Source organism: Chelonoidis abingdonii, chromosome 8, assembly GCF_003597395.2.
Source record: "Chelonoidis abingdonii isolate Lonesome George chromosome 8, CheloAbing_2.0, whole genome shotgun sequence".
NCBI classification, from domain to species: Eukaryota; Metazoa; Chordata; order Testudines; family Testudinidae; genus Chelonoidis; species Chelonoidis abingdonii.
The window spans coordinates 15,694,101-15,715,251 of NC_133776.1; the positions used below are offsets into that span (position 1 = coordinate 15,694,101).

Consider the following 21,151-nt stretch of genomic DNA (forward strand, 5'->3'; position numbering starts at 1 on the left):
TACCACCATCAAACCAATGGCCTGGTGGAAAGGTTTAATGGAACTTTGGGGGCCATGATCCGTAAATTCGTGAATAAACACTCCAATGACTGGGACCTAGTGTTGCAGCAGTTGCTCTTTGCTTACAGGGCTGTACCACATCCCAGTTTAGGGTCAGTATAACCTTTGTACCAGATAAAGCTGAATCTCCCAAAGTTCTCTGGGGCAGGCAGGTAGAGTTAAAGTGCAGCTAGTCACATGATCAATTTGACTACCAACCAAACATAGCCAAAGCATCTAAATTTTGGGACATATTTACAGATCTTTAAGTGGAAGAATCTGTCACACATCCTCTCAGATGATCTCCATGCTGTTTACAGTGAAGTGATTTGCATATCTAAGGGTTTTATTTTATTTAAACTATTTTTATACTATCAGCTCAGTGTGCAGACTGACTTGTTAAACTACTGCTGTGCAAAATACGCATTTTTCCAATTTTGGTTCTTGTTAACAAGAGGTTTACTTTGAGATTCTGGGTTCAAACAAACCCAAAACCTCGCTGTGAAAAGCCAGTGAAACAAGGGAGCTTTGATTAGTTTTGTTGACTTTATCAAATCTCTTGACAAGCCTGGTGCGAGTTTAATTTCCGAAGTCTTGCTTAATGTTTAGGTTTGGAAAGAAACCTAATGCCAGGTAGCTTTCACTAGCTTTCATTGCACAAATTTCACACAGCTTTACTATAGCCCTATATATCATAAAATAATAATACTTTCCATTCAGAGCAGCTCAAAGGGATTTGCAAATGGCAATTAATGAAACCTAACAACCTTCTTATGTTATGCATAGGTAATATTATGATTGGTGCCCTAAAAATATCATAGACAGACTGGATATACACAGATAGTGTGTGTGCACGCGTGCGTGCGTCTCAGACCACAGATGACAAAAACAAAGAAGGAAGGGGTTAACAAAAATCTACTAACAATTATTTTAGAAGTTTCTTTCTTCAGAGCTATTTTTTATTAGCACAATACTATAAACTCTGGTCAGTGTTGTATGAGCTGCTTCTGCAACTTCGCTTTGGCCCTTTGCTTTCCAAGACAGCTGAGGTATGGTATTTTCTGAAAAGTAAAAGATGCCCTGTTACGTATTTTTGCTTCCTAACTCAGCACTTACTTCTTGTTGTTCTCATCATACCATTTTTAGAAGCATGGTCCCACAGCAATCATTGTGACCAGTTAAATAGTTAATGTTTATGGTTTCACTTTTTCATTCAGATCAGAGACAATCAGACTCCTAGGCTAAAATCACATAATTTAATATGCCGCCTTATGAAAAGTAAAGAAGTTAGAATGGAAACTAAGATTCAGGGCATAAATCATAGTATGACCTCAATATAATACTCCTACTAAGACGGAGGCAGAACAAGAGTTTCAGAAAAAGAACTCCTGTATGATTAGTGAAGAGAAACCTAAAGCTTATCTTAACTTTTAGTTCTGATCTCTTTTTCCAGGCTTTGGAGATCAGGACACCTACCTAACAGCAGCTACAGAAGAACAAAACATGAGCTAAAAGAAAGAATCAGAATTTTTAGATGCCCCATTTTCTCTGATCCAGTTACTAATATTAATGAAAAGTGCTGGCAGATTATATCGAGTCACTTGGTGCTGATCAAAGCCTTTTATTTTGTTTTAGTTGCTCCTGTATCTGACCTCACATATAATGAGAAAACAATATGTTCCAGACCAACTAAGGGCATCACTTAAAAAAATTAAGTAGCAGCTCACAAGACAAACACAGGTTATATGTGATAATACTTAGTCCCGCCTTGAGTGCAAGGGACTGGACTAAAAGACTTCTTGAGATCCCTTCCAGTCCTATGATTCTATGAAGAGGAGAAAGAGCTAAATTTGATTTTTTCTATTGATGGTTCCTCTTTTAAAATTTCTGAAGTGAATGTAGCGCTCAGACAACAGAAGCCTCCTCACACTATCCTGCTTCTTATAGGGACCACTGGTAGGGGGGAGAGTATTCTGTCTCATAGCAAGTCAATCCTTTGAGACTGCCAAGAAGGTCATAGTTCTGATGAAGAATTTTGTTGGGCTGACATTTGTCCAGCTGGATCTGGACTAAAACTTCCAGCTCATTTGATATAAGCCACTGACAGGTCTTTAAATACTAATAATGTTTGGTCACTATCAGTGTTGGCTGGATTTGAACTAGTGACCTGAAAGCAAAAGGTTCCATATCCCAGTAGCAATCCCTGAGCCATATAGTTGCAGTTTATATTCATGTTTTACATTTCCACAGTCTGGTAGAAAGCTAGATGCCACTAAACCATTCTCAGTGCTATTGTGTTAAAATTTGAAAAAGAGTGGCACATTCTAGCTAGGCTACACAATGCTTGCATGATTATTAATGAAAAAGGACTGAGTCTGTACTGTCCAATTTCTTCAACTGTACAATCAGATTTTTCTGTATTACATATCTATTGGAATAACTGTTTTTTTAAAAAAGACCTTCCTTGACAAGATCAATTCCACTGTGTATTTCTATTCATCTGCTTGTCACTGTTTAAGATAATTTAAATTCTAGCAGCAATTAGAAAGACATCATGAAAAGCATGAAAATCAGATTAGTTCAAAGAATGAACACACATTTGGAGAAGCCATTTTAGAATAAAAATTAGAATTTGAAGTTGAGCCAATCACTTTTAATCCCAAATTTCATCCTCTTTAATTATTTTTTTCATATTAAAGAAATGGCAAATATATCTACTCAAAAGAACATACATTAAATCACCATTTTAAACAGTATGCAACTTATTCACCATATAAGAAAATTACTAAAGTTAATACCTATAGACACTTAACAGAATATTATTGATTAGAATCTGAAAAATGATACACTGCAATGAACACGGCACTATGCTAGTTAGAAGCGTTTATTATTTCTGATTTCTGGAATGTACATTTGTCAACTGCTCTTGGGACAGTCTCTTTAGAGGACTGAGCTTTCCCCTAACTGGTCTCCCCTCTACTAATTTCAAATTAGCCCAGTCCATCAATTTAGACTCCTTTTAGATTATCAGCCCTTAAACTCCAGGGCTTGTAGTCTTCCTTTGTCTCCCTGTCAGTTTCTTAAGGCAGGCTGCCACAGGGCACTTGCCCCTCCACTAGCCCAGGCCATTCTGCCTCCCCATCTCTCTGTTTTTCCTTTATTGCTACATGTTTTCCTTATTGGTCCCAGCTGAGGGTGGATGCCTCCATGACTGGACGTTCTGGCAACTGTGCTGGAGGCTGGTGAGCCTGGTTGCCTGTAAGCAAGGAAGACCCTCCTCTCCCTGTGTTCAGTATGGGGTTTGTGAACCTCATTAGATTATTATTAATTTTATCTGTCTTGATCTTGCTATTTGCTTAAGATTAACTAATACGGTTTCCAAACACAAAACAAAAACAAGGACAAAGCACATAGAGAGAATAAAAAGATAAATAGGGGTGGGAAATGGAGACAAAAGGAGATAGAAAAAGGTGAACAAAGAGAACATGTCTTCAAACCTGAACTACATAAAGACATCATTACGCTTTTGCTAGATGTTTAAGGATAATGACTTTTTTCTTTATGATATATTCTATAAAGATTTCCCACATCTAGTTAATCTGTGTGATATCAACATAAGTTTTCATTATTGTACTGAGAAATGACAGGATGATGACACTTACCGGTATGAGGTTTCTGGAAGCAGAGCATCAATAACATAACTTGTAATGTTACTAACTGGAATGCTAATGTCACCAAGGTCAATGTTGTAAGAAGTAATCTCAGACCCATTATTGCACGGTTCTTCCCAGTTTAAAACAAGGCACACAGAGGGTGATATCTGATAGGCATCCATATGCTCATCCTCCAATACAGAGAGGGTACAGACTGCATCAGGTACTGATGCTGGAGTCCTGCAGGTTACTAGATCGCTGTAGGGTCCAGCTCCTGCCTGGTTTATAGCCTGTGGAACAAAATAATGTTTTTAGAGCAACACACATTTTACTTCATAAGGCAAATAAGCTTAGACCAATGTACCTTGCAGGGTGGAAAAGTTAAATACCTATCACCTTAAAAAATCATCACTTAATAATTTATGCCATTTATCTACATGAGAACAATTAATATCTTTATTACTCAGAGGTGTCACTCATATAGTCTGAAGTGTCTTTAAAGAATATATATAATTTCCCTGCATAATCATTTTAATCAAATTCAACAGTAACCAATTTATCAGCAGGAAACTTTTTGTGGGAGAAAATGTCACACATGCATCATGTCAGTGATGACCATTCTTGTCTAACAAATAGGCTACTCTTGTCTTTTAGAACCACAGAATCATAGAAATGAAGGGACCTCGAGAGGTCAAGTCAAGCCTTTTGCAATGATGGAGGACCAAGTAAACCTAGACCATCCCTGACAGATGTCTCTCTACCCTGTTCTTAAAAACTGCCAATAGGCTGGTGTTAGACGTGCTATGGCCTAGGGTCAAAGCCCAAGCCTGAGGACTTCAGCCATTGGTGGCATGGGCTCAGGTTACAGGCCCCCTGCCTAGGGTGACCAGATGTCCCGATTTTATAGGGACAGTCTCAATTTTTGGGTCTTTTGCTTATACAGGCTCCTATTACCCCCCACCCCTGGTCCTGATTTTTCACACTTGCTGTCTGGTCACCCTACCCCCGCCTAGGGCTGAAGCCCTTGGGCTATGGCTTTGCCCCCCTTAACTGAGGTGGTAGGGCTTGGGCTTGGGCTTTGGCCCCCCTACCCATGGTGGTCTCAGGCTTCAGTCCCTGTTCCTGGGCTCATGTAGTAATTTTTGTTGTCAGAAAGGGGTCGCGGTGCAATGAAGTTTGAGAACTCTATTATCCTTTGGGTGCTTACTAACTGATTATTTAATTTTTGTTCTTGTATTTTTAAGATATCAATGTTAAAGCTGACTGATCTACAATTGCCCAGGTACTCTTTGTTTCCCTTTTTAAAGACAGGTACTATATTTGCGCCATTATATTCACCTGTCCTCCATGATCTTTTGAAGATAATTGTTAATGGTTTCGAGATTGCTTCAGCTAGTTCCTGAAGTGCCCTAGAATGAATTTCAAACTCTGCCGACTTGACTACAACTTATCTAAATATTCTTTAACCCGTTCTTTCCTTATTTCAGCTTAGTGTTCCTTCCCCCTTTTTGTTAATATTAATTGTGTTGAATTGTAACCATTAACCTTTTTTAAGATCAGCCCTCCTAAGCCCTTTGCTATCAAAATCCCCATTACTCTATGGTTACACCTGCAGGGTCGGATGTTCTGCTTGCTCAGGTAGATCTCCCTTCGACTTCAGTGTGCATTTCACCTGCTTAAGAGTTGCTATGGTGGGTCCTAATTTAGAAAGTTAATTTACAAATTTCATACTAAAATAATTCTCATAGAAATAAAACATTACATTAGCATAGTCTATGTTTTTTCCCTAAGATCACACACATAAACAGTAACTAAAGCACACACACAGCTATTAACTTTTTCCCTGAGAAAATAGAGCAACTGTTATATCTAACTCCTTGGCCAAATTCAGTGACACCAGTGGAAATCTGAAGTTTCAAAATCTGGCCCAATGTTTCTACCTTTGAAGTACCATCTATTAATCATCTGCCTTTGCTATTTCAACATTTCCATTTGCATACTGTATCACTTATACAGTTACAAAATATTCTAGTAAAATTGATAAAAATAGATTAATAAAATTTGTGATAGCATAGGTTATGAAGGAGTTCTTCTACCAAAAATCTGTGCAGAGGCATAGCCTTTGAACAGGTGGCTTTGAGTCTCCATGACAACTCTCAACAAACACCTTATTTTGTCCATGGTACAGTGGGGCAAGCAAACCCCATCTTCCTCAACAGAAGAATAAAGAGCTGCAGAGTTGGGTTTTGCAGTGTCTTAACTGGGAGTAACATGGGCAAAGGACAAACAGAAATGTGTTTTCTCCCCTACATTTTGCTGTATCTGAATAATATTGTTTACTATGCATGGTATAAATAGAAAACTTCATTCTGTTTTTCTATTAGATGTTTTGTTCAACTGGTGTATTGAAGGAGGAGATGATTAAGCTGCATTTTTTAGCCTTTAAAAGCCCTTACAAACAAATCCTGCTTCAGGGACATCTTTTATCTAGTGAAGCGCTCCTATAGTTGCTAAAGCAAGCCTCATTTTGTGGTCTGTCAATGATATTATGTGTCTCGCCTGTAAACCAATGTTTGGCAATCTGTATCTTGCTCCAAGCAATTTATTTTAGTGGTGCTTATAACTGTTTTATTGGACAACCTCATCAAAGTAATTGATGGGTATTTAATTCTCGTTTGCTTACCAGATGGTTTCTCCTCTTTCCCCCGCCCCTGCTCCCCTAGTAAATGACACAATGTTTCCCTGGGTGGAGGGCATGAGTGTTTTGGGGAATTTTCACTAATGGTACTAATTTTTTTTTTTTTAAATTTAAACAAAAGACAAACTAGCTTCCCTCCAGTCATTTATACCTGATTCTCTCCATTATTAGATTAGTATGGATTGAGATAATGATGTGTTTGTTAGAAGAAAGAGTAACACGGGTTAGACAAAATTCTTTACATATTAGAGTGAAAAATTAAGTTTTTCTGTTAATGTCTCTAATAGTCACACAGGAAAGAATGGTTTGTATTTTTGCCCTTTATACTTTTTTTATTATTTTAAAACACCTACCCAAAGCAAATCTCCATTAATTATTAACACTTCTCGTTTGCCCGTATCTCATATTTCTACTCTCAACCCTGTTACTGTTTAATGCTCTAATGCATTTTGAAATACATTTTGTAAGGCAGATACTACACTCTACACAAAGTAAGGGCCACCTTGGCAGGCTGAGGCCCTCTAAAATTCGATTGCATGGATTACTCGTGGGCTTTAATAATAAAATGTATCTGTTATTATTATATATTTTTCTGATCTTCTGACTATGGATTAAACTGAGCTTGAGGTGTTAAAATCTGTATTAGACATTAGTGTAGTGGAACATTTCTCTGGTGGATAATTTAAAATAAATGTATACTCCCCAAGCAAAAATACTATACAGTTGGCAGTTTCCATTTTTTAACACTAAAAAAATCTTAGAGTTCCCCATTCACCACGAAACTGGTATCACAGTGTCCTCCCAGCTCAGTGAGGTCTAAATGCCAATTTAGAAGACAGAAAACAAAAAGCTTTCCTTCTTGGGCATATGGGATGTGCTTTCTGGCTTGCAGTTCCACTCCTCTCACATAGGTTCTTTCAAATAGTTTCCCAAACTAATGACCATACAAGGTGTAGGTCCTGTGAAAATGAAGTCAGAAGAATACAACAGACCATGAGTGAGGATGGGCTGTGGGGCTTATTTGAGGCTCTTTGGCTTTGAATCAGCTGCTGAAGAACTAGAGAGAATCTTACGGGACACTTGACTTGAAAGAGTTCAAAGAGAAAAGAAAAGAAATGTTTGACTGAGGGCTTGTGGCCTTCGATCAAAGAGATGAAACCTGGGTGATCCAAGCTAAAAGATTTTTCAGGGAAACAGTTTTCCACCCTTTGCCAGCTGGGTTGGTATATGAATTCTTGGTTGGATTTACTGCTGGTGTTCTGCCTTTGCACATACATAAACCTTGTGGGGGAGTCTCCAGAGCTGTGAAGGCTTGTGTACAGAATCTGCCTCACTCTTTTTTGCTAAATCTCTTCTATTTTTTTCAGGGGACTTGACAGAAGAAGAATCCAGTTTCATCATAGGATTTAGATTTTAATTTGGTTGCTTTTTATTGAAAATAATGGGAGAAGCATAAATATCAAAGAGAAGAAGATCTTTACAGAGACTCACTAGACAAGGTTCAATGATATAAATTCAAAAGATGAGGTGGTGAAGATGGTGAGCTGCAACCTCCCATGTGCATAGGAATCTTATGAGCTACTCAGACGGATTGCTTAACTTAATAAATGAAACAGATGTTGGAGATGATAGTTTAAGATACAGGAAACTTTAACATCCATTTGGGAGGTAATGTCATTTACATACCACTTCCAAGCTTGAGCCAACTCAAAATTTGGGATTTTTTTTTTTAAAGTTTAAAACATGATATTTCTATTTTAGTGCAAGAGTGTCACTGTCTGGGACGGCTGTTTGTCAACAGTATTATTCATTGAAATTAAAGCATGTGATGAACAGGAACAATTTTCCAAGTCTGAAAGTTCTATTAACTCCCTTTGTTCATCAATTTGAATTGTTTAGAATCTAAATCGTTTGATTATGCGGTAGCGCTACACAATTTAGGAGAAAGGTATATTTTTTCTGACTTACTAAGTACCTCATTTCAAAGCAGTTAATGGTGACAATAAAAATCCACTGGAAGTAAATTGTGTTTACATCTTTGATTGTGATCTATACAAAATATAATAAGCTTCTGTACCTGTAATCTACAGCAATAATGTGCTGCTGCTGACAATTCACTAATTTCAAAACAGGTATCTGTGCCATTATACATGAGTTCCAGAGATTCCTCATCTTCTCCCCACTCTAATCTGTATTCAGAGATGTCAGCACCAGAGCATTCAGGACTCTGCAAAACAAATCTTTGTATTTAGTAGTTCAGTTGAAAGATGGAAGCCTATCTCATCACATTTGACTGGTTAAGGAGAAGAATGCATAAAAATGAGTTCATAATGAGAAACCATGATCACTGCAAACGGACACATTCTGAATTAGTGCCCTAGAATAGGTTACCAAAATGAGGCCAGTTTAGCAGAATTGTGCCAACTCTATCTGCTTGAAAGAAGCTAAGGTCTGGTAGACACTGGGAACTGACATCAGCATAGCTATGTCTCTCAGGGGCGTGAGACGTAGCTAAGCCTTTCTCACCCCGGTGTAGACGGCAGTAGGCTGATGGATTACCTACACCAATGGCAGAACATCTCCTGCTGGTGTTGGCAATGTCTAGACTACACTGAAGTGCTATAGTGGTGCAGCTGCAGCTGTGCCCTTGTAGAATTTTAAGTGTAGACAAGTCCTAATTCACACAAGTGAGGACATTTACACAGCAGGCATTGTAGGATTTAATTTCCATCAGGACTTTCTCAATAAAAACTTCTCCCCACTCGACTGACTGGGTAGCAGCACAGTCTTGAACCATACAGAAAAGTCTGCTTCTAGACCAGGATTAGTGGTCTCGATGAACCTGGGGGAGAGTCATGGCTAAATGATGTACTCAAGTCATTAAGAAATGAACAATTATATTTCCCAGAAAATCGTATGAACCAGAAACTACTGTTTCCAGTATGGAGAGAGGCCTGCAGCACTAGGTGCCCAGTGAAAGCCAGCCATCAAGCTGATGGGCAAGGTACAGGACAGTAGAGTCAGAGAAGCTAAGATAGCTAAGGATGAAGGTGAAGTTTAAGCAGTGTGGCCCTCGATGCGACACACACTTCAGTATCACAATATTATAAAAGATGTTTTGCTTTCATGCGTCCAAGTGAGCAGCAGGATCTCTTCCTTGGGGACCCTCAGGACAACCTGATTACACACTAGAAAATATATGGGAAATGAATTCAGATCTCCTGAGTCCCAAACTAGTGCCTTATTCACAAGACCATCTTTCACCTATTGTCCTAATGGTTTAATGTGGTTTTGAAATGAAACCAGGTGACACCTGACTATTTTGGGAGAGTTGCTTTGACATAGCAAATCTCTCAGAGTTTGTTTGATATCAAGGACTCTAGCCTCACATAAAAATGTAGCTGAATAGTTGACTTCATGATTCCAGTTCAGAAGCCAGTCAGTGTATTGGATTCAACATGCTAAAATCCTGGAGAGATTATTCTTTACTGACCTATGACCTATATTGAGATGAAGTGATAGGAGATCCCCTTTGTCTCCATTCTCAAGCCCCTAATAAACCTGGATGACTCAAGATCAACTCTAAAAAAGAAAAGCAGGGAAGATTATTGTCTGTATGTACAAGAGTATTTCTGAGTGGGCTGAGACTGTGAACGGCTCTTGAATTAGCTTTCAAGTACTGATGATCACATTAGTTTGGACAAGCAAGATGGAAATCACACATACAAAGAGTGTTTGTCTTACCTCCCAGCTTACAAGTACACATGTGTCAGACACAAAGGAAAGGAAAGGTGCTTGGCACTGGCCGGGTGGTCCTGCTGCCGTGGTGACTTCTGTAGCTTCAGAATATGGTCCATACTAGAAGAGGTGGAAAAAAATATTACACACACACACGTGCAATGGATTTTCATAGGCTGTACACAGAAATATTCTTAATGTAACAAATTTTCTTGAAGAGCGATTAGGCCTCTAATGTACCCCTTACCAATGTACTCCTTATCTTGGCATGCTTCACTTCACCTCACTGGTGTGTTTAGAAGTAGACTTGCTTAATGAGAATACATGGTTTGCCTAAAACATCATCAATCCAAAGCTAGTTCACGGGAAATGGCTCTCTCTTAGGCCTGGTCTACACTACGCGTTTAAACCGATTTTAGCAGCATTAAACTGATTTAACGCTGTACCCGTCCACACTACGAGGCCTTTTATATCAATATAAAGGGCTCTTTAAATCGGTTTCTGTACTCCTCCCCAACGAGAGGAGTAGCGCTAAAATCGGTATTACCATATCAGATTAGGGTTAGTGTGGCCGCAAATCAACAGTATTGGCCTCTGGGCGGTATCTCACAGTGCTCCACTGTGACCGCTCTGGACAGCAATCTGAACTTGGATGCAGTGGCTAGGTAAACAGGAAAAGCCCCACGAAATTTTGATTTTCATTTCCTGTTTGCCCAGCGTGGGCTTTATCGCATGAGGGGGCAATTCCGTCCAATCCAAAAAGAGCTCGCATGGCTTGTCGGGCAGTACTGGATCTGATCCTGTAGTGGGGAAATCTGTTCTATCAGCTTCGTTACAGAGTGAATGCGCAAGCGTTTGAAAAATCTCCAGGCTCACGTGGCTGCGTGGACAAGGTAACAGAAGCAGGGATCACATGGGATGCTCATGGAAGGAGAAGGGAGGGTGTATGAGGACTCAGCATATCCCCAGTCCAGCAGTCTCGAAAGCTAGTTTGCATGCTGACTCCCAACGCTGATAGGTCAAAACATTGTCGGCGTGGTTCAGGGAATAGGCTCGTTCATTACTCCCCCGCCCACGTGAACGACAAAGGCAAGTCTTCTTGACTTCTTTCAGTTGTCCCCTCGTTAGCTGAATGCTGTGGTAGACGCGTATGCTGCGCAGTGAGAGCAGTATCCGCTTCTCCCTCCGGATGCAGATGTGCTTGACTGATATCTCGGTCGTCACCATTAGCCGTGAGTGCTCCTGGCTGGCCTCAGGTGAGGCTGGCGGAGCGCTGGTAAAAATGGAATGATCCGGTCGATTCAGTAGTCATGTCGAACGCTGGTACGTTTCATCAGAGCACTGGGGGTTGAGCTCATCGGCCCATCCCCTTCTGTTGTAAAGAAGAAATCTGTATGCCTGGACCTATATAGCGCGATGCTGGACTCTCTCCCCTGCACGGCTTAATGTTCGGCTGACTACTATAGCCGGGGCTGACCTCCCCTCATTTATCTCACTAACAAGTCTCTTTTCTTATTCCTGTTCTTCTATTCATGACAAAATTGGGCGGGGACGCTGCCACTCGGTAGCCAGGAGGTTGGCGGTCGGAGAGAAGCAACGGCTGGTGTTGTTGCGGGGCACGTCACGGTGGCCTGATAGCTCAATCCTTTCTTGCGGATTGCAAGGGCGCTGTGCTCTCTGATTACATGGTTCTCTGTAACTTACCCTATTCTAGCAGGACGACTCTTTTAGAACATAAGGAGAGTGTGATCGGACGTCATTCCCAGTTTGCTTTTGCGCCTCAGGTGACCTCAGCCAGGGGCAACCTTGTAGCACGGAAATACAGAACGGACAGATAACTGTATCTTCTGCCATTTACAATGAGCAACAGTACGACGACTGATAACCATCTCTGCTATCAGCAAAGCTAGTGAGTGCTTGCTGTAGTGCTGCAAGCAAGCCTCTGTTAGCGGGCATCCTATCCATACGGTGACCAGTAAAAAAAAAAACAATTTGAATGGGCTCCATGGTTGCCATGCTATGGTGTCTGCCAGGGCAATCCAGGGAAAAAGGGCGTGAAATGATTGTTTGCCGTTGCTTTCCCGGAGGAAGGAATGACTGACGACATTTACCCAGAACCACCTGCGAGAATGATTTTTGCACCATCAGCCACTTGCCTCTCAATCCAGAATTCTAAGGGGCGGGGGAGACTGCTGGAACTATGGGATAGGTACGGAATAGCTACCCACAGTGCAACGCTCTAGAAATCGATGCTAGCCTCGGACCATGGATGCACACCGCTGAATTAATGTGCTTAGCGTGGCCACGTGCACTAGACTTTATACAATCTATTTTATAAAACCGGTTTATGTAAAATTGGAATAATCTCATAGTGTCGACGTACCCTTAGCTTTTATGTCAGTCAGAACAGTTAGCAAATCAGACTTTGATATATATACACAATAAATTAATACATAAGAAAGAAATTGATATCTTATCAATTTGCAGGTACTGTTTATTTTTCAAATACCTAAACTAATTTTGGTAGTTTCCTCCCATGATCTGCATTATTTAAAAGGTTTACGTTATTAAGAGCTGAGTCATTGTCAGCAGGGACCCTGCTGTTGAAGCATACAAATCTTCAGAAACCTAATAGATTTCTTGTGAGCAGTCTGATAGAGTAAGCAATGCATTAGACTACTTGGTCCCACAGAGGATACATTTTCAAAATGCTGGGAACGATGCTCAGACAAAAGAATACAGGGCCCAATCCAACACTGAAGTCAACTGGAATTCTGTTGATTTCAGTGGATACAGGATCAGGCTTTTAATTCCTAATGGGATTAGGTAAGTAGGTTTTACGAGGAATCTGAAAAAATATACGTACCCTATGTTAAATTAAAGCCCATTAAAAACCATTAATGAACAAAGCAAGTTTTCCCTACTTGTCCACAGACCTATTTGAAATTACTCAATTATAGGGTTACCAGATAGCAACTGTGAAAAAACGGGACAAGGGGTAGAGGGTAATAGGCACCTATATAAGAAAAAGTCCCAAAAAATGGGAATGTCCCTTTAAAAATGGGACATCTGGTCACCCTACTCAAATATCATTTGCCTCTATAAAGGTAAATATCTTTTTTGTTGTTGTTAAAAATGTGTGGGCCAATATATCTCTTCAGTATGGTTCTAACATACTTTAAATGGTAGACCAGTTTAGCTGAACCTATGTTTAAACAGAAACGCCATTCTCAACTTTGCTTTAAAGGGCCCCTCTGGATGGGGCCCTCTGAGTCTCAATGCACTGAGTTTTTCCAACTCTTTCATTTTATTCTCCACTTTTCTCCTTTCCCAGATATCTCCTTTTCTCTCAACTTTTTTTCCTTTTCCACATTCTTCTTTCCCTTTCATCTTTCCGCTCACCAGCTATAGCTGAACTAGTGTACACACTGCCAGGATAACTGCTCTCCCATATACATGTTAAGAAATATTTTGAAAAAAACCCCTATTCTGGCATCCTTCTTTGGACACTGCTGTTCATGCTGCGCAGAACATTAAACCTTACCCCTCCGTCATTCAAAGCTCTCACTCTGAACCGATATGTTGTTCCAGGAAGAAGGTTGCTGACTGTGCACTCTAGGTCAGGGCCATGATACACCTCAGAAATAACCTCTTCTGGTTCTGTCATTTCCACACTGTACTCTGAGACTTGACAGCCACTTTCTGACATAGGAATGTCTAGAAAGAATCAGTAAAATTTATTTATTGTTGATATAAAGTCAAGGTGTACATGATGATTATCATACATTGATTCACTTTGTACCACAAATACATACCTCTAATGATTTTGCCTCTTTGATAAGTGTTCCACACCCAGACATGTAAGTGGGATCACTCACGTGCATCAAGTTATTCACGTCTAACTATTTATAGGCTCAGACCCGCAGCTAGCAATAGCTATGGGTCCCATGTTGTAAAGCTCTGCTACTCTGCTATTCTAATACTACAAGAAGGCCCACTTATGTCAATGGACTCTACTGGTAGCAAGCACAAGTCGCATGGTATCCTACTGCACATTGGGGGCTGATATCTGCTCTTCCTTTAATTGGAAAGCCATAGAACATAAAAACATAAGACTGGTCATACTGGGTCAGATCAAAGGTCCATCTAGCCCAGTATCCTGTTTTCTGACAGTGCCCAATGCCAGGTGCTTCAAAGGGAAGGAACAGAATAAGTAATCATCATGTAATCCAGCCCCTGTCACCCTTTTCCAGCTTCTGGAAAACAATGAAACAGTAACTGTACCCTCCTTCAGAACAAGGTATAATTACACTAATATTGCTAAATGAAAACATAAGCGTATGGTGACTTTTTAAAGTAATCTTAAAATAAGGAAATATATCATGAAAAGCTCATCGGGGCTAATTTTGCCGTCAGTACACACAGTTTTGTGCAGACCAATCATGGAATGGACTCATTGGCTTTTAAATAATTATAATACATAGTTCTTACATAATGCTTTTCATCCATAGATCTCAAAGCGCTTTACTAAAGGTAATTCAGTATGATTATCCCTATTTTACAGATGGGAAGGAAGGCTCAGTCCTGCATTCTCTGAGCAATTCAAAAGCCCTGGCAGAATCAAAGGGGATTTGAGGTGTGCAAGGATCACTTGGACAGTCCATAAGCTTCATTATTTTAACAGCTCACCGATATCGTGGGCTTTATTTTGGCTATTCATCTCCTTTGAATGGCTCTTCAGAAAATACACTATTACCTGTCACTCCAGCTACTCAGTGCTGAGCTCTGCACAGTGGTGCTCATCCACAAAGTACTGTTTGCTACAAACTAACGTGAGACTTGGAACACGAGTGCAACTTAGACTTCATGCTCGACCTGAGATATATTTGTAAAATGGAAATGGTGTTGAGACAGATTGAGTGTAATAGTGTCTCAGGCCTGGTCTACACTGGGGGTGAGGAGGCATGGGGGGTGTCGATCTAAGCTACGCAACTTCAGCTATGTGAATAATGTAGCTGAAGTCGACATACTTAGATCTACTTACCGTGGTGTCTTCACCGCAGTAGGTCAACTGCTAACGCTCCCCTGTCGACTCCGCCTACACTTCTTGCTCCATCGGAGTCAACGGGAGAGCGCTCAGCAGTTGATTTTTCATGTCTTCACTAGACGTGATAAATCAATCCCCCCTGGATTGATCGCTCCAGAGGTAAGTGTAGACATGCCCTTAGATGCTTCTAACATATAATTTAACAGTGGGCTGTGACCATCTAAAATGCCACAATTACTATTTCATTCTCACTGAACAGACAAGGAGCTACTTTTTACAGAACTATACTGGTCACGTCAACTTAGTATATTAGTTTTATTGCACCTTTGCCTTAATAAAAACTTTAAAATAAAAATTCACCTAATATCTTCAATGTGTTCTGGCTCACTATAAATTATTGTGTGAAATTCTGAGTGAAACAGTAGAACATTGTGGCTAGGAGCGCAGTGAAATAAAATGGATCTCAAGTGATGTCATATTTTTGTAATGAAAGACCAACAATGGTCAGAAACTTTGTTACCCTGATCTTATAATAACTGACATAGGCATAACTCCCCATTGACTTCAGTGGGAACAGACTGCAGTATCAGACCCAAAGGAAAAAATAAAGACAACTAATTTCCGAGAGCCTGATACAAAACTGAAGTCAATGAAAAGTCTCTCACTGACTTAACTAGACTTTGAATCATGACCTAAAATGTATGTTTCATCTACTGAAATTTGACACAAACCAAGTAATAAAAATCAGAATGCGAAATCTTCTATATATTTTAAATTTATAGCAACTTACTTAGTCTTTAGATCTTGAGAGTAAATTTATTCTTTAAATGGTGGCTGAAGTTTTAGTCCAGATACATAGTTTCAAACCAGGTTTCTGCCTGAAAACTAGAATGGCTGCAAGTACTGATCACTTACCCCACTGTAGCTGAACTTCTTTGTGTTTTGGTTTTCCCAACATTCTTGGTGGCCGACAGTGACCTGGTGCAACACTAAGCGTACGGACGGGTAAACTTTCAGAACACTGGAAAAGAATATGACCTAAGATTAGTAATTATGCTGAAAACACATCTATGAACTGGGGACAATGATGTGAGTCACGATCTTAACAACAAAGAAATTTCTAAAAAAATACTATCTTGCCAGACAAAAAAGAAACAGTAAGAAAAATGTAGAATCAGAGACTATGAAGTGGTTTGTTAATATTTCACTAATATGAGCACGGACACATTTTTATTAACATAATTTATATACTGTTTTCACTAGTATTTGTGAATATTTTAGTAAAGGATTTTTTACTGTATTTCCCATGACTCTCAAGAATACTGTGTACAAATGAGCTCTGAAGAATACCGGGTACTAAAAGGCTCTTTAATACAGCAGAGGAAGGCATAAGAAAAAACAAATAATTGGAAGCTGAAGTTAGACAAATTCAAATGAGAAATCAGGCGCTTTTTTTTTTTTTTAAATTGATGTTCATTAATCATTGCAGCAAACTACCAAATGAAGAGGTGCATTTTCCCTCTCTTGACATCTTCAAATCAAGACTGGATGTCTTTCTGAAAGATATGCCTTAGCCTAACACAACGTATGCTTTAGTCAAGCATAACCCAGGGTAACTGTGTGAACAATTAATGGCCTGTGATACACAGAAGGTCAGATTAGATGATCTAATAGACCCTTCTGGTCTTAAACTTAAAATATGACTTTTTCATGGTAGGACAATGTCAGTAACAGCCGCGAGAATGTCTTTTTGATAACATTCTGTTCAAAAATGCTATTTTCCTTTCCCCCCTATACTTCGTATGGTTGATCCCTGAAAAAGCACTTCTTCTTAGGTACACTATGCATCCTGATGGTGTCCTCAAACCTAAGGGCAATACTTCTAAAAGTGCCTTGGGAGCCTGAGTTCCAGTGGGAGCCTATAGCACAACAGCTAATAAGGTTTGGATCCTCCATATGCATCCTGGAGGAGAAGAGTCACTCGTATCCACTAGTTTGTGCAGTCCTCTACTGTAGTAACAATATTACCTCGAGCTTTCAAATACTTAATCAGATGCTTAACTTTATGCAAGTGAGTAGACTCACTGAAGTCAAAGGGAGTTTTCAGTAAGTAAAGTCTGCAGGATCAGGATCTTTGTTAGTGTTATCATGTAGAGAAATGAACACAGTGCATTCATACACTACATTCCAGAGCATCTGAATCCACGTGGATCCAGTCAGTCACAAACACACACGCAAGATCCAAACAGCAGCCAGTCAAACTGAAAAATCCATAAGGCTTTTCATTTATACTTTTGCTAAATATATTTAACAAACAATAAACTGAAATAGGGAGATGTCTGAACACAATGGCAAACTATGAACAACTACACAGAAAGCATAAAAATATAATAGCTGTATGAACAAATTACTGGGTGAAATTCTATAGCCCGTATTATGCAGGAGGCCAGAGTAGATCATCATAAAGGCCCCTTCTGCCCTTAATAATATAGGAATACTTAGAATTTTTCAATATGAAGTAGAACATCATTAATTCGTATTTTGCTAAACTACAAGGCCCAGATTTTGCATGCACAAAGATAGCAGCATTTTTTCAAAATGAAGTAACGTACACAGGGGCATTAATGGAAATCAGTGACATTTTTACTGTATCAATAAGACTACAATTTTAGCCAAGTACATCATCTATTATGTATAGCAGAAACATTCGCAATCTAAACGTAAAAACTAAGCAAAACTAAAATGTAGGGCTAGGTGAAGCTCTGGAAAATACAAAAATGATAGTTCTCCGTGTCAAACTATTCTTACCTGGCTGTGTCCACCAGTGCTGATACAGCATGCTCGGAGTTTATACAAAGTGCCTGGTTTCAAGTGAGTACAGGTATATTCTGTAGCAGATCCACTATATGCCACTTCCCACTGATTTGCTGTAAAATTAAATGAACTCATTCAAGTTTGGTTCTGAAAACAATGCCCACTCTCTCTCTTTCTCTGTACATGGCTACTATTCCTCAAGGGAGTTATATACGAGAAAGAAAATCTTTAACATGGTTTTATACAAATACTTGAAACCTTCTTTTGTGAAAATAAAATGTTCATACACTATTAATCTCTATATTATTATTGCTTAAAGAAATCTTTTAAAAATCAAACTAAATATAGTCCTGGAACCTTAAATTTCACTGTCCTATAGAAAGGGACAGAGACACGTAAAAACATGAACAACTCCAAAACAAACAAAAACAACCCAGGTACTTGGTGTCAGCATAATCCAACCTGTAGGCCAGGATAGGTGGCACTTTAAGGCTGCAGATCAGCAAGTGTGGCTGGCTCTTACATGGGATGCAAAGAGGAGAAAGGGCCACTTGCTTCTTCCTTCATATCTTCCCCTCAGCACTTATGTAAGGAGCAGCCACAATCTGGTCCTACTTAAAGATCACTTTATTTTCCATTAAAAAGAGGCACAGTCAAAGTACTCCAGTCACTGGACTGTGGGGTAGCCTCTGATAAGTCACTTAACCTCTGTTGTCTAGTTTTCCTGTCAATAAAATATAATACCACCTACTTCACATAGATGTTTTCAGTGCTTAAAATGGTCTGAGAAAAGTGTGTGCACGCGTGTGTGGGGGGGGGGGGGGGAGGAGGAAGAGAAGAATCCTATGACAATCTGGGAGCAGCAGATTTAGTAAGACAGTTGTTAATGTGCACCCTTCAGCAACCCGGCTTGATTTTTACTATTTTTCCCAGGTCTGCAACCCCTTGCGCCTGCCTGCACCACACATCTTGCCCACTTTAAGCAGTGGGGACTTAATTCATTAAAATTTGAAGTCTTAGGAAAAAGGTGCACAGAAATACAATGTAATAATAATGATATTATATTAGTAGTAATAACATTCTACAAATCGATACGATTTTAACCAGGCACAAATGGCAGATGCATAACTTAGATAGCCTGCCCTAGGAATCTATGATAATTAATGATAGCAAACATTAAACAGTTTAATAACATTTTAACTTAGGCTGTGTCTACACTAGAAACACTTTACTGGTACAGAAATACCAGTATGCTATACCAGCAAAATGCTCCTAGCATGGAAATAGCTATACTGGCAAAGCTGTCTTTGTATTGGTATAGCGAAACAATGCCCCACGAGCAAAACAAGCTTTACTGATAAAAGCACAGCTCTTTGCCTGTTTTATCGCATCTACACTAGGGATATCTGCTGCCACAGATCACACCTCTTTGCACCTCTCACTGACATAGCTAAGCAGGCAGAAGTCTGTAGTGCAGACATAGCCTAGGCCAGAGATTTTTATTTTCAATTTAAGTTTTAATGAAAATTTGGTTTTATATTTAATGTGTGATAACATTAATAAATGGTCCAGAACAGATGCCAGACTAAATCATTTATCTAATAATACCATCTATGGTATTTGATACAATTATTCCTTGTATTATTGTTATTACATTAATTAAAAAAAATATTAAAAGCTGAAAAAGCCAGGTTTTTTAACCGTAAAATACATATAACCACAATGTATTGGAATAGATAGATTCTTGTCAAATTTACCTTCAGAATTTCCTTCAGAAATCTCCAATAGGTATTTTAGGATTTCTGAACCGCCATTATCTTGTGGAGGATCTGAAAAATGAGCAACACTTTTGTTAATAAATTAGATTTGAAAAATGGAATCTACAAGAAAATAAAGACTACAAGGACAGATTTTGATCCTACAAAATCACACATATATATCTAGTAAGGAAAGCACTTGTCAGATGTACTCATTACAGCATAAAGACCTAATGCTGCATGGTGTAGAGGGCTCTCTGGTCAGCACCTTGCAGATTTTATTCTAATGGACTATTCGTACTGTAACAGATTCATTAGAGCACAAATAACCCAAAACAGGGTTGATGGAGGATATTTACTGCAAATAGTTGCTGTGTGACTGAATCAACAAGACTAAAGCCGATGATAAAAATAATTAGACGCTGCCAAATGTGGCATTCATAATTCCAAAGATGATGATTTTAGGATCCACTCTCAATCTACATATCATTTCCAGACAACTTGGAATCTTAGAATACACTGTTGATTTGTTAACCATATCACATATTTTGACTCATATATTCTTCTCTTGCTACTTGAGTAGAATCAGGAGCTTTAACAGGTATTGGCATGTATTTTTAATGTTTATGCAAAGCTATGATTCCAGGGTGTCTGGTTTTCAAAACTGATGTCTGGAATCCTTTATCATCATCATTGTAACATGTTTAAGAGCAGCCAAAGTCACCTCACCAAAGGTTCCTGTCTCAAAGAGCTTACATTCTATGTGCAACATGACGTGCCCACGAAGGATCATGAACAGACAAACTGAGGTGTGGGGGAAGTTGAGAGGGAGAATAGTGGTGTGTCATAGCTTTCCTACTCAGTTCTGAACCTTAGAGTTCAGAAAATAAGATGCTAGCATGAAACCTTCAAGCTTAATTACCAGCTTAGATCTGATATCGCTGCCACCAGACAGGAATTTCAGTGTCTGCCTCACTCTGGTCTCCGCAAAACCTTCCCTGGGGGACCCCAAGACTCAGATGCCTTGAGTCTCACAACAAAGGGAAATAACCCACTTCCCTTCTCCCTCTTTACCTCCTCCCAGGCTTCCTCTCCCTGGGTTTCCCGGAAGATTACTGTACTTAAACTCCTTGAATTACAAAACAGAGAGGACAATTCACCTCCCCCCCTCCTTCTTTTCCCTTCCACCAGTTCCCTGGTGAGCTGCAGGCTCAATCCCCCTGAGCCCCCACTAGGAAAAAATCCAACAGGTTTTAAAAAGAAAGCTTTATATAAAAAAGAAAGAAAAAGACATTAAAATGGTCTCTGTATCAAGGTGACAATATACAGGGTTATTGGCTTAAAAGAAAACATGAATAAACAGCCTTATTCAAAAAGAAATACAATTTAAAACATTCCAGCAACT

The 21,151-nt window shown here is 39.4% G+C and overlaps 1 protein-coding gene across 2 annotated transcripts in view; it reads right to left on the bottom strand.

Moving 5' to 3' along the window:
- The window catches only part of FNDC3B (fibronectin type III domain containing 3B), a 408,674-nt gene that overhangs the window by 79,047 nt on the left and 308,476 nt on the right, over nt 1-21,151 (bottom strand). For both annotated transcript variants that reach the window (XM_032783667.2, XM_032783668.2), the window contains exons 16-22: nt 19,747-19,818; nt 17,984-18,102; nt 16,091-16,196; nt 13,673-13,845; nt 10,135-10,248; nt 8,468-8,617; nt 3,702-3,982 (exon numbers count right to left, since the gene is read on the bottom strand). In XM_032783667.2, coding sequence (XP_032639558.1) covers nt 3,702-3,982; nt 8,468-8,617; nt 10,135-10,248; nt 13,673-13,845; nt 16,091-16,196; nt 17,984-18,102; nt 19,747-19,818 — 1,015 coding nt within the window. The remainder of the gene's footprint in view (nt 1-3,701; nt 3,983-8,467; nt 8,618-10,134; nt 10,249-13,672; nt 13,846-16,090; nt 16,197-17,983; nt 18,103-19,746; nt 19,819-21,151) is intronic.